The sequence below is a fragment of the Marmota monax genome, unplaced genomic scaffold, assembly GCF_021218885.2.
Source record: "Marmota monax isolate L192 unplaced genomic scaffold, Marmota_monax_Labrador192_F-V1.1 WCK01_AAM20220418_F8-fsc00005, whole genome shotgun sequence".
NCBI lineage: Eukaryota > Metazoa > Chordata > Mammalia > Rodentia > Sciuridae > Marmota > Marmota monax.
The window spans coordinates 16,683,973-16,698,242 of NW_026692254.1; the positions used below are offsets into that span (position 1 = coordinate 16,683,973).

The 14,270-nt window shown below is 41.5% G+C and overlaps 1 protein-coding gene across 2 annotated transcripts in view; it reads left to right on the top strand.

Annotated features, from left to right (window-relative positions):
• Window positions 1-14,270, top strand: part of Igf1r (insulin like growth factor 1 receptor) — a 309,374-nt gene that overhangs the window by 245,874 nt on the left and 49,230 nt on the right. For both annotated transcript variants that reach the window (XM_046436272.2, XM_046436277.2), the window contains 3 exons: window positions 9,091-9,305; window positions 11,345-11,471; window positions 12,999-13,237. In XM_046436272.2, the coding sequence (XP_046292228.1) occupies window positions 9,091-9,305; window positions 11,345-11,471; window positions 12,999-13,237 (581 nt within the window). The remainder of the gene's footprint in view (window positions 1-9,090; window positions 9,306-11,344; window positions 11,472-12,998; window positions 13,238-14,270) is intronic.

Below are 14,270 nucleotides of genomic sequence, written 5' to 3' on the forward strand. Positions count from 1 at the left end.
CTAACTGTAGCCAGGGAGACAGCAACCAGGGATTCTCTTGGAGCCTCTTCTTGCCAAGAATGATAGCAGTCAGTCTAAAGTGTTTAACTCCCAGTGAAATCATTATTTACATGACCCTTATATGCTTCAGGATGCTGTGCTCTACTATGTAAAAATCATTCTATCTTGTAAAATATTGGGACATAAGAGACTTGGAAAAGTGTAGAAAATTCATTTTGTTATAAAGAAATTATTTTTTTAATTTTTTGGTTTTATTTTTTAGTCGTTGATAGACCTTTATTTATATATGGTGCTGAGAATCGAACCCAGTGCCCCACACATGCCCAGCAAGTGCACTACCAATGAGCCACAGCCACAGCCCCTATAAAGAAATTTTGGTGCACAAAATTTTTTTAATTGTTTAGCTTATAGGATTTGCACTATTGATAGGATTTTTGCCTTCTGCAGAGATACACTTTGTGATGAGATTTTAGAATAATCATGAACTAGACTGGGGTTGTGGCTCACAAGTAGAGTGCTCACCTAGCACATGCAAGGCCCTGGGTTCAATCCTCAGTACCACATAAAAATAAATAAATAAAATGAAGGTATTGGGTTGGGGATGTGGCTCGAGCGGTAGCGCGCTCGCCTGGCATGCGTGTGGCCCGGGTTCAGTCCTCAGCACCACATACAAACTAAGATGTTATGTCTGCCGAAAGCTAAAAAATAAATATTAAAAAATTCTCTCTCTCTCTCTCTCTCTCTCTCTTTAAAAAAAAGTAAGAATAAACATGGGCTTTTAATCGGAGGATAAAAGCTGGTGCTCACTGTATACACAGTTTCTTGTTTCTCTCTGGTCATTAACCTGTGTATACCTTTGCATATGTCATTTTCTTGTCCAGGCTCTTGCCTTTCCTTAAGCTGATGCTTGGGAATAAAAAGGATCCCTCAATTAAGGAGTGAATTCCTTCTATAGAGAATTTGGGGAAATCATTTAGGAAACAAAAAGAGGTGGGAAGGTCATGGGAAAGGTTGTCCTAGCTGATTTATCTGCCCCAACTGGATAAAGTTACTGCATAAGGGTTTCTTTACAGCTTCCCAGTTTTTTTCAGCCTAACTCTTGGTGAGTCTTAAATTCTTCAAATTCCGTCATCTGATACTGCTAAAGAGAAGACAGCTTTTCATTCCATCCTTGAAAATCACACTGTCCTCCCCACTGGGAACACTGATTCTTGAGAAGAACTTCTTTCTCCTTGCAGATCCATGGAGGCTGTCACTGTGCCCATCAGTGTGGTAGTCATTTCTGTGGTAAACTGGTGGGGGGCTCTGCCCATGTGAGGTGATAGCCTTTGTTCATTATGTTGATTTTAAAAAAAATTTTTTTTAGTTGTAGATGAATACAATAATTTTGTTTATTTATTTATTTTATTATTTTTTTAATGTGGTGCTGAGGTTTGATCCCTCACAGATGCTAGGCAAGCGCTCTACCACTGAGCTACAACCTCAGCTCCATTATATTAAATTGTAATACGAAGTTTGCCTACTTTTTTCCCCCCCTTCAAGTAGATTTGTTTCTGGAATTCCTGGTACCAGTAAAGACTTTTTCCTTGGCAGACTGATATTTGTCAAATTTTCTGAGCAAGTAATAGCATAGAGGAGAAAACTGAAAAGAAACTTTAATTTTATTAGGAATTATTACATGGTTTTATTACCTCTTCGCTGTGCATTAACTAAAATTATTATGCTGAAATTGAAACTGATTTTTATTTGCAAGGATATTTATAATGCATTTCTTATTATTGAAACTTGCATAAAGCAAAGTATCAGTGGGTTCTCTTTAAGGATGCATGTATTAGGGAGGTTTCCCAGGTAAATGTCAGCCCCTGGTCTGCAGTTAGCATTTTAGACAATAAGCGAGGACAGATGGGCCTCAGCTTTTCTCAACTTCAGGCTACTTTCTTAGAGTCTGTCTCTTTAGCTCTTATGATTCTTATCTCTCTTTGATGTGTATTATATTCTCTCACCTGCCTTCCTTACTCTGAAAGGCGTAGCTCATTTTCATTGTAATAAGATGAACCCCCCAAGAGTTCTGTTTCAGGAGTGACCAGTGGCAACAATTCACCTCTTTGTTTCTCCTTCTTAGACTTAGGGATGGGTTAGGCTCTGCCCCTTCTCCTCTTCCCTGTTTCTTCTATAAGAAGGAAAAAGTCTGGAAAAGAAGAAAGGGGCATAGCAGACAGATGAATTTCAACAGTGCAAAGCACACCTTGTAGGGTGCTCCAGGGGAAAGAAAGGAATGTGCCCTGGGCACAGAAAAGAGCTAATCTGATGGAGGAGATCAGACAGGCTTTCCAAAAGAGGTGGCATTTGAGATGGGTCTTGAAGACTTTCAGGAAACACAGGCCATTCAGGGAAAGGGAGCAGGAGCAAAGGCAATGAGTCAGGGCATCCTGGTACCTGATTGGCAAATAACACTGGGAGATAGTTGGTACTAAAATTATGTAAGATGTTGTTGAACCCAGGTGTGGAGGTTATAATTTAGGTAGACTGTGGAACAAATGCAAGGCTTTATAGTACAGGAGTCTTAACAGTGCTGTCTGGATTTTAATTTCAGTGTATTTTGGGTATAAAGCAGGATACTTTTTATCCCAGTTTTTCCCAAATTTTGTTGCTCATTAGACTCATGGGACCCAGAGGGTGGACTTTCAAGAAATCCTGATGCCCAATTGCATCCCAAGCCATTTTAATCAGAATGTTAAGGAGGTGGGTAATTCGACCATCAGTTCTTTTTAAAAGATTTCTAGGTATTTTTTGCATGCAGGAAAGATTGGAAACCACCATTTTATTTCTTTAAATCTTCTCATGTATCTCCAGAGCACTTGGACTTTAAAACATGTATTAATGTGGACTTTAAAATAAAAATACACGCGTGCGCACGCACGCACGTGTGTGTGTGTGTGTGTGTGTGTGTGTGTATTTACATTGCTTCCTTCAAAGACTATATTCCTCAAACCTTTCTTATAGTTGGTGAGAAAACAAATGTTTCTATTTGGTTCAATAGGATGAAAGTTCTGTAGCATTTTGTATCACAACCATGGTGAGCTGGATTTGTGACCTAATTTTCAGGCTGGGGACAGGCAGGGGCAGAATCTCATAAGAACAGGTAGATGATCAGTCACCCAAGGACTGGGTCCAGATGGCATCAGGTGATCATTGGTTTGACCAGAAGAACTCAGACATCCATGGTTTCCTAGGGGATATCACTCTGTGTTCTAGAGTAATGACATTAGAGAGTTTAAAAATCAAGAGTTTTTTTGTCTGGTTTGATTTGATTTTTTTTGGTTTTTGGGTTTTGTTGTTGTTATTGTTATTGTTTTTTGTTTGTTTGTTTTTGGTTTTTTTGCAGTTTGTAATCCAAAAAGGAAATTTGTTTGTAATCCACATATTCACAATTTCTGTAATTTTTAAACCCTTGAATAACTATTATCTGGAAGATTCCCTTATTGGAATAACCTTATATTCTGATGCTGTCAGATCAATAAGGAGTTAAAATTTCCAATTCATTGATGCTACTAAGGACTGTTATCTTGAAAAGAATAAAAGTACATGAAGGTGGTAGAATATAAAAATTAAAACTTCTAGGGGCTGGGGTTGTGGCTCAGTGGTAGAGTGTTCACCTAGTTCGATCCTCAGCACCACATAAACATAAAATAAAGATATTGTGTCAACCTAAAAAATAAGTATTTAAAAAAAATCAAAACTTCTAGATGCATTTAGGCATCTCTGTGCCTGTATCCCTGCCTCTTGACTTTGTTATATTGCTTCATACTACCTTCTTGGAGCTCTGAGTTTAGGCTAAACATGGCTATACTTTAGCACTTCCCTGGAACTTTTAAAAATATGTATATAAACCATGTGTCCCAGAAATTCCAGGATTTACCCAGCATCTACCCAAAAGAAATTAAAACATGCCTATGCAAGATTTATACATAAATATTCATGGGACTATTATTCATAATAGGCCCCCTTCCAAAAAAAAAAAAAAAAAAAGCAGCCCATTGGAAAAAGTCCAGATGTTCATCAACAGATGAATGGATAAACAAAATGTGACACATGGGACAGTATTCAACAACAAAAAGGAATGCAGTGTGATACATGTAATAACAGGAGTGAACTTCAGAAACATTAGGCTAAGTGGAAAAAAAAAAAAGACAAAAGGCTACATGTCATTTGGTTCCTTGCTATATACTTTCTAGAAAGAAAACAGACCGCAGATAGTGGAGACATCAGATAATGGTGGGCTGGGGCTAGGAGTGGAGATTAACCACCAGTTGGAACCAAAGAGTTTTGTGGGTTTTTTTTATTTTTTTCCTTAGTTGTAATTGGACACAATACCTTTATTTTATTTATTTATTTTTATATGATGCTGAGGATCAAACCCAGTGCCTCGCATAGGCTAGGTGAGCGCTCTACCTCTGAGCCACAACCCCAGCCCCCCCAGGGAGCTTTTTAGTGATGGAAATGTTCTGAAACTGGGCAGTGTTGAGGATTAGACCATAGCTCATGAAATCATACACTTATTATATTTAAGTGAAGCTGTATTTAAGAAAACACCTAACAAAGAAGAAATGTTTTCTAACTATCCATGTGATGTCTGGTTCTACCTGTAGGCACATTTCTACTCTTGCTGAGCCCCCATAAGTGGTGAAACACTGGATTTTGGTGAGAGTGGATGTGGTGTAAGCCAGCCATCTGCAGATAGTTTGGAGGGAGCATCTGTGAAAAGGCCAAGTCTTGTATCATTGCAGACTGCTTGGTGCTGTGATCGTTCCGTGCACTGGGTTCTGATGCCCTCTAGAGACAGCTATCAGGAGGCAGCAGTTTCTCCTCAGAGAAATGAACAGGAATTGTCAGATGTGTATTTGCAGATTTTCTTTCAATATGTCAGCAAGGGCTTAAAAGGGGTAATGTTCCTTCCTACCTCCAAAGGCTGCAGACCTCAGGCTCAGCCCTGAGTGTCAAAGCCCTGAGTGTCAAGGCGCAAGACTTGCCTGTTCTTTATGACTTTGTTCTGAGGGACTTTGGCACTTCAGAGAGCAGAACAGGTCATCCCACACCTTTGTGAGGTGATTCAAAGCTCACAGTATCCTTTTATATTTAGCTCATCTGATTCTTCCTACTGGCCTCTGGGCCAGAAAAGAACAGGGAAGACACCTCCCATTTGCAGCTGAGAAACTCCAACCTGGGAGAAGCTGAATAAACTGCCCAGAGTTGTTACTTAGTAAGCAGTGGAGATGAGGCTCAGACCTGATCTTTATATTCCCATACTGAATGCTCTGAACCCTCTCCCTGGCGCTGTCTCCCAAGTACCACTCAGATCCCCAGCATTGGTGCTTTCTTTGCTCCCCACTTTTTCTGCAGTGTGTGTGGGGTGTGCTGACACTTGAGAAGGAGGACAACTCCAAGATGGTAGCCACAGATGACACAATCGAATGTGTACTATGTGCTGGGTAGACATTTAGAATATCCATACTGATGCCATAAAGATGCCCTCCAGGTGATAAGCAACCACTCCCAACCCACCTCACTTGGTCTACAATTGACTGACAGGACCCATCTGAGTAGAGAAACAAATTTTTTTTTTTTTTTTTTTTTTGCAATATCAAGTAGTCTGAGAGCCAAGATACTAATAGCAGTAAAACCTTGGCATCACAGAGCCTGTGGGAATTAAATAAACAAATAACAAAACTTTTAAAAATATTCTATGAATGTAAAAGCAGTGAGCTTAGAAACAATTTTGAAATCACATTTACTGAGTAATTTCCTTTAAAATATTCATTTCCTTTAGGAAACAATGAAAGTCTCAGTGTTTTTATATGTTGAAGATGTACAGACAGGTCTCTGCCTTGTAGTGTCTCCTCATTTTCACCTAATTATGTTAGGAATTTGTGGGGAGCAGGGACCCAAGCTGGGAATGGAAAAACAAGAGCAGTATTGACAGGCAGCTCATGAATGGCTTGATTATTATTTTGATGAGGGTTTTATTTTCCTTTTTCTTTAGCTTCATAATGCCTGAGTTTTGTTGATATTGGTATCCTGGCTCCCAGCCTTCTCAACATTGTAAAAAAATGTTTGTGTTTACTGTAAAAAGATAATCTTGCTTTTCAAAGTGATTAATCAAATACATGGAATTTCAGTGTGCCTGCCATTCATATGTCAAATTCCTGGTTTATAATTCATGCTTCCTCCCATGGGGAGAAGAATGTTTTGTTCAGAAGGTATTTTCAGTGCAGTTCTATTTCTTGCTAGGAAAATTGGTTTACTGAAATAATCCTCATCCTGGATTGAGATGGAAGTTTGACCTGATTAATGGGTCCTTACACCTGGCCTGTAGGTTTCTTCAGAGCAATAAAGGGATTTTGTACCTGTGACTATCACGGGTACCTTGGAGCAGCCAGACCCATCAGGGTTAACAATGACACTGCAGTCTCCTTTGGAGCTAGAAATATTCCTTGAGCAAGAATGGACTTATGATAGGACAAATCTATTTCCACCTCTGCACCCCTTCTTCAGTTGGATAATTGTACTGAATGCCCTAATCAGCCTTGAGATAGTGGATGTGGATGGGCTCTGCCCCCAAGGACAGCAGATCTGATCAGGCTGAGTCCCAGGACAGCCCCAGGATACATGATCTTATATTGCAGTCTAGATTTATTTGGACAATGTTCTTAGGTTCTTTTCCAGCACATAGATATGTGAAGGAAAGAACTCTTACTGAAAGGGAAGAAATGTTGACTTGCAGGAGTTTATCACTCATTTGGTGACCACTAATGTTCCCACAGGACTAAAGATGGGTCTGTGAGATGCCTGGCCTGGTTTCAGAGGTGCTGACTTTGGGCTTACTTGCTGGTTCACTGAGCCCTGCATGTCAGGGCCCTACACACACACACACACACACACACACATACACACACACACACACCCTGTGTGCACAGAGGGCCCAGTGCTCAGAGAGGACTAGGACTTCAAGCTAGAGGGCCAGACCCTATCTCAGCTCTCTAATTCCTCTGGACATTAGGACTCTTAAAAGTCAACAAGGAGCTCAAATGTCACTTGTTCATGTCCCTTCCGTAAGTGAGAAAAAGGTGCTACAAATAGCACTAAAGGGCTTGCCTCAGGGTCCTTCAACTCATTAATGGCATTTCTGGTCCTTGGGTTTTGTCTCTGAACTTCCTTCTGGTATGAACTCCCTTGTGAATTCTTAAGGAAATTTCAAGACTGCTTGACAGCATTGTAATTATAATTCATGCTTTGCCCTAGATGAGACTCAGGCTGGGGATGGATCAGGATGAGCCAAGGTCCTGGTTTTGGTATAATACAGGATGATCCTAGTTTTGGTATAATACAGCCCCTCAGCAGGTGCAGAGGTAGGAGAGGACTTCAAGGTTCTCTTTTGTCCTGGTTATTCCTGGCTTTGGAGAGAGGGCCAAGGTTCTTTTCTCTGCATGTTTGTTATTGGTCTGTGAGTAGATCTCAGAAATAGCTCAAAGAACTGTCTAAGTCCTAAGCTCTGAGAGAACCTGAAGAAATCTGAGACTTGGACACCAGAGGAAGAGAGGAAGGATTCAAGGTCCTTAGGGAACTGACCCGTCAACACAGAGGACTCAGACCGATAGCCATGGTGTTGCTTGCTAGTTACCTGAGGGGGAGATATTTTAGTCAGCTTTTTTTGCTGCTATGACTAAAGGATCTGATAAGAACAATTGGAGAGGAGGAAGAGGGCTCATGGTTTCAGAGATCTTAGACCATAGAAGGCTGGCTCCATTCCTCAGGGCTCAAAGTAAGACTAAACAACATGGCAGGAGAACTGGAGGAGAAAAGCAGCTCACATCATGGTGATCAAGAAGCAGAGAGTTCACTTTCCAGATACACATATATACACCAAAGCCACTCCCCAATTCTCCCCTTCTCCAGGCACACCATACCACTTCAGTTACCACTGTTAATCCCTATCAGGGATTAAATCACTGATTGGGTTAAGACTCTTACAACCCAATCATTTCTCTTCTGAACCTTCTTGCATTGTCTTACACATGAGCTTTTCGGGGACACCTCATATCCAAACCATAACAGGAGGGATGGGGTACAAAAGAGAAAGATCTATTAGAGGGATCTTTCTTCAGACCTTCAAGTTTTCACCTGTCCCCCCCCACCACCCAGACATGGGTTTCTCCTGACACCAGGGTCCTGCTGGTTGTCCCCACATCTTCCCTTTGGTGGACAACTTGAGAATTGGGGGAGGAGCCATGTCCAGTCTGGTGGGCTCTGGGCCTCCAGCATCTTGCTGGAGTTCACCTGGCTCATGTTAGAGAGGCAATTCTCTACGTTAGATCTCTGCAGAGGGCCCTGCACTCTAAAAATAAACTTGGTTCACATCAAATTTGAAGAACCACTGTGTTGGACGCACAGTCCTGCTGCATCAATGAGAGGCCCAGGGTGGGGGACTACCTATCAGAAACATTTCTCCACCCCCATACCTCCAGGCATTGAAGCTAGGGCTTCTCTGGGTAAAAAATAAAAGTAGAGGAGGAAGCAACCTAGTATTGGTCCTACCCCAGCCCCTGTCTCTCATCTCATCGTGTGCTGCTTATTGGGCATGGGTAGGATTTACTCTCAGGGATAATGGGAGATTTTGCAGCAAATATGTAAGCTGTTCTGGTTGGGCAGTGAAGCGTGTCTGTTCTCCCATGGACTGATTTCAAGTGCATCGTACACACCTGGCTCTGAGAAAAAATAACCAAAGACATTTTTAGGGAATGATCTGAGGAGCATTTTCCCATGTGAGAAGCTTTATATGTTGGTAATGGATGTCATCAAATTAATTAGTGTCCTATTGATTTCAATATGTTGTCCTTGACTCATGCTGTTGTCATTGTTATCAGCAGCTATCTGCTCTTACATGGCATCAATAAGTAAATCTCTTATTGGTAAAGGAAATGTGTTATGGCATGACACACATGGTAAAGAGGACCTGTGTTGGGTGGGGCCAGCATGCTGGAGGTGGAACATGGACATGAGCAGGTACAATAATGTCGATTTCTGTGCTTCCAGGAACTATTCCTTCTATGTCTTGGATAACCAGAACTTGCAGCAGCTGTGGGACTGGGACCACCGCAACCTGACCATCAAATCTGGGAAAATGTACTTTGCTTTCAATCCCAAACTGTGTGTTTCTGAAATTTACCGCATGGAGGAAGTAACAGGGACAAAAGGGCGCCAAAGCAAAGGAGACATAAACACCAGAAACAATGGAGAAAGAGCCTCCTGTGAGTGACAACATTCAAACCACAGTGGCTCTTTCAGCCCTGATAACCAATGACCCCTCTTCCAATAGGAATATGTGTTTCTGGGCAGCCACTCCCACCCATCTCTGATCCCCTGTTGCCTCTCATTTCTCTTGAGGTATGTCAGGCCACCTTAGCTAGCACCTTGCTGCCACAGTCAGTAGTGGGCAGATTGCTGATATATTCACGTTGATACATTTTCCTGAGCATCTGCATCAGTGCGTTCAACATTTATAAATAGGTTAGTACTCAGATTCTGAAGGGGTAATCACTGAATACACAGTGAAATATCTTTCTCTGCACCAGGACAAAGATTTTTTTTTTTTTTTTGTCAAAGAAGAGCCAGCACACTTGAGTCTGGGGCAGGCCAGCTCTGCCCTTCTCCCAAGGATCAGGGCAGAGGCCTGGGGATAGAAGGAGCTCAACCGCAAGAAAACCACTGTGGGCCCTGGGCTGCTCGCTCTCACTCACCTCTGCCTCGTTTCCCCCACCAATACCAAAAAGATGGAGTGAGCCTGCTTCTTTGAGTCCATATACTTTTAAAATTTTGAACAATATAATTTAACACTGTTCTGGTGATACAATTTTCACTTTATGCTCTCATAGATATGAAGCTCAGCTTCTGTTAAACCAGCTGTTCTTTAAGTGTGGTCCTAGGCCTGGGATGTCACAGAATGCTTCTCCTTTAACCCTGTATGAAAACTGCTTTAAAAGCATTGTGGCTCTTTTTGGATTGATAGGATTTTAAGAGCTAATTTTCTCACTGCCTTTAGCTTTAAAATGTTAGGAAATAAATAGTAATTTATATGTTAGGGAGTGATTTGCGTGCATGTACACACACAGAAAACTGAATCTATAAATTGTTTAGCATCTAGTCCTAGCTTATTTTGTAGGTGTTCGGATTTATCTGGTAGATACTCAGATAGCCAGAGTTTTAGAGGGAAGAGATGTGAGCTAGAGGTAGAGAGCATGTTTATAGCTAGCGCCTTCACCTCCCCTCCAACACCCTGACTTGCTCCCTGTTTAGGCCATAGGCAAATGGATATATCAGAGCATTTTCAAAGCCAGGCAGCCTGACCTGTCAGCTCATGAATATGAAACCATTTATTTTCCTTCAAAAACACAATCGGGGTTTTCTCTCTAAATAACACTTCAACGGAATCTGCAACATTTCCCACATCCCAGTTGAGCACATTTTGCTCCAAGGTCTATGTAGTGTCTTTTTGCCTTCCAACCCTGTGCTCCACCTCCGTGGTATGCAAAGTCAGGCAAACATAGGGCAAAGGACACCTGGTTGGAGATTTTCATGTTTCCTTCAGGGTAGTAGCTATTGGTCCTCTCTGGTTCTTTTTATACTTGGAATCTGGTGTAAAGAACAAGAGAGGCTTGGGCCAGCTTTTTTGCTGCACCCTACCAGCCAAGGTGTACCTTCTCCAGAGCACAGAGAGTTCTGCCAGGGCAATAGTTCTTTTCAGTACTTAATCTAATGCAGGTTTCTAGCTGGCCTTCAAAGAGTTTCGTTGTTCTTTAAGGTTGACACCCAGTTTAGACTTAAGAAAATCTCCTTTCTGTGGCTCACCTGAGGTAGTGTACATGCCTTCGCTGATTGCACAGAAGCAAGCAGATACCAGCAGAACAAGTGCCATCCTCTCTAAAAAGACTTGCTCCAGCTTAAAGGTTTACTCTCACTTAACCAAATCCCCTTTGGCAGCCAGTGTGTAAAGGATAGGCCATCTTGTTCACTGAAGTGGCCCTTCTCTCAGGTTAAGAAACACAGGGTCACATAATTCCTGGGCATGTGGCCAGTGCAACTAACTAAACTAAAATGAAGTAATGGACCTTCATATGAGTTCTACATAGTGAAATACTAAATTCTCAGTGGAAAATAAGAAAGCCACCTACAAAGTCCAGAAAGAGAGTTAGTATGTACTACCAGGTTTAGGGAAAAGAATAGTGCCCAGACAAGTATCTTTTCAGAGATGCATGTATCTCTATCACTCATGAGATACCTCTGTGTCCAGGTGAAAGTGATGTCCTACATTTCACATCCACCACCACGTGGAAGAACCGCATTATCATAACCTGGCACCGGTACCGGCCCCCGGACTACAGGGATCTCATCAGCTTCACTGTTTACTACAAGGAGGCGTGAGTTTCTGCATTTCATGATGTCATTCTTTTGGCAGGGCTGGGAGTGGGCATGGTCAGTCCTTTGGTCATTGCATGCCTTGGCTGAACAGGAAGCCAATGGGTTCCCCATGCAGAACCAAGCCAAATATTCAATTTCATCCTCATGTATCCTCCTTAGCTCTCAGGCAACATTGATTCTAGTTGGTGACAGCCATAAACAGGAAAGTATCAGCTTGAGCTTTTCATTGTTTATTGGTAATTAGAGATGTTTGAATAAGTTCAACCCAAAGGGGGAAAATCTTTGTGTTTCAGAGAATTGGGTCAGTCCAAACTGTCATAAACTGTGATGAGCACATGTGATGCCCATGAACACCTACTCTAGGAACAACCTGCAGGAGTATGACCCTAGACTGCTCCCTTGTCTTTTTCCAGACATTATATCTATGGGCCTCTTCCAGTCTCTGCTCAAGGTCATGAGCCCTTCAAACAAGTGAATGAGAATGTAGAGAAACTGACCTTCATATGTTCAGCATTTTGTGACTTCTCCCTGAATGTGCTGGGGCTTTTTCTTGTGTACAGATGGCATTCACCTACCTGTTAAGCCATGACTTATTCTTACAGATTGCAATCTCTCCTTGGTCTCCTTCTCTCCTTTGCTTCCTGTATTTGAGTGATTCCCCCAGTCAATCATCTCCTTATCCAGGTTCCATCTCAAAGCATAAATCTCTTTTCCAGATGCTTGGCTTCCCAAGAGCCAAGCAGCAATGGCAGCACCTGGCACACTTCTCTCTGCTGGAGTTAGGGGTCCTAGGAATTGGTATAGCCAGCAAATAATAGGGAGCTCAGAATTACTAGGCATTCAGTGTTTGTATACATAACAGTCCCTTATGACAGCAGGCAGGTTAATGTCTGTTTCAGAAGCCAGTGGCCAGAGGCACTTTCATCTCATATATATAGAATCCCTATTCAATCATACATCCATGTAAAATACTCCATTCTCTTTGAAGATCCTACCAATACTGGCAGTGTCAGCTGGTAATTTCACTAAGGAATAAATTTTTGCTAGTTTCTGAAACAATCTGATATTTAAATATTATAAGTTACTTAAGCATCAAAATGGGCTGTGAACAATTTAAATTTTAGAAGCAATTCTTTTTTAATGTAGAAATGTCAGTTTTATCTCCAAGTTATCCTTTATCAATATCTGATGTTTGCATTTAATAGACTGTGTTTGTTTTTTCTTAATGATGGAAAAAATGTTGCAATTCAGAAGAGAAAAAAATAGTATTTGCATGTCTTAAGGAGCAGCATCTTCAATCACAGTAACATAGTACTTGCCCCCTTCCTGAGACTGAGTACTCATTCTGTAGTGCATAACTGTGATGAACCCAGAGACCAGTTTCTTCTGTACAAGTATAATTATTAGTTTTTATTTGGAATTCCCACTATAGAAAGTGTTACATGCTCAGCATTTGGGGAAGGTTCTTGAGAGCATTGACATCAGAGCCCTGAAATATTCTCTGCACTTGGTTGATTGTCTTTCAGACCCTTTAAAAATGTCACAGAATATGATGGGCAGGATGCCTGTGGCTCCAATAGCTGGAACATGGTGGACGTGGACCTCCCTCCCAACAAAGATGTGGAACCTGGCATTTTACTGCATGGGCTGAAGCCCTGGACTCAATACGCAGTCTATGTCAAGGCCGTGACCCTCACCATGGTGGAGAATGACCACATTCGTGGGGCCAAGAGTGAAATCTTGTACATTCGTACCAATGCTTCAGGTATCTACAAATCAGACACACCCCCATCTCCTGCCTCTTTATGACCTGTTGTACTTGGATAGACAAGGTATAGTTGTAGAGCCAGTCATAAGATATACCTATAGTCTTTCTTGTCAACGTGTAACACTGTATTACATTTTTTTCCCGCTGCTAATATCTTAGAGGCTCCCGTGCCATTTTCTGGACTTGCTGTGACCTTTCATCCTCTACCTGCTCTGTGCCAATAAGCCCAGGTCCTCCGGGGTCCTGGGATAGTTTCCTTGGAAGGCCCCACCAGGAAATAGCCCCTTGTGGCTGCCTTTTTTGTTTATTTTGATGCTTAAACCTCTGGGAACTGAAGCCATGCTGATTGATCTGTGTACCACTAACCTCTTGTGGCTCATTGGTTTTCCATTTTTATAATCACTAGTGTTCCTAAGAAATGGACAAAACCCAAAAACTCAAGACCTACTTTGTCGTGGGTATATGATTATTGACTGAAGATGTTTCGTCTTCATATTCTAAAGCACTTCATTTCTCAACTCCATAATCTGGAAACAACAAAAGCAACATTTGTATATATTTGTATTTTCCAAGTATATAAAGACTAATTTAGAAGTAGAGAGCTACCCTTCATTTTTAAAGACACTGCCTGTTATAATAAATATATCATAGCCTGGGTGACTTATAAACAACAGAAATTTATCTCTCAACAGTTCTGGAGGCTGAAAGTCCAAGATAAAGACATGTGCACCTTTGGTATCTGGAGAGGGCCAACTTCTTGGTTTATAGAAAGCTGTATTTTTGCTGTGTCCTTACATTACAGAAAGAATGGGCAAGGGGACCTCTGATGTCCTCTTTGTAAGAGCAGTAATTCCATTTACTAGACTCCACCCTTGTGATTTAATCACCTCTCAAAGGCCCCATCTTCTAATGCCATCTGCAGGGGAATAGTATTTCCACATATGAATTTGTGGGAGGTTTGGGGTAATAGTCTACAGCACTGAGAAGCATTTTTTGATAATGACTGCTCTTAAAAAGAGCAAGGTATTTT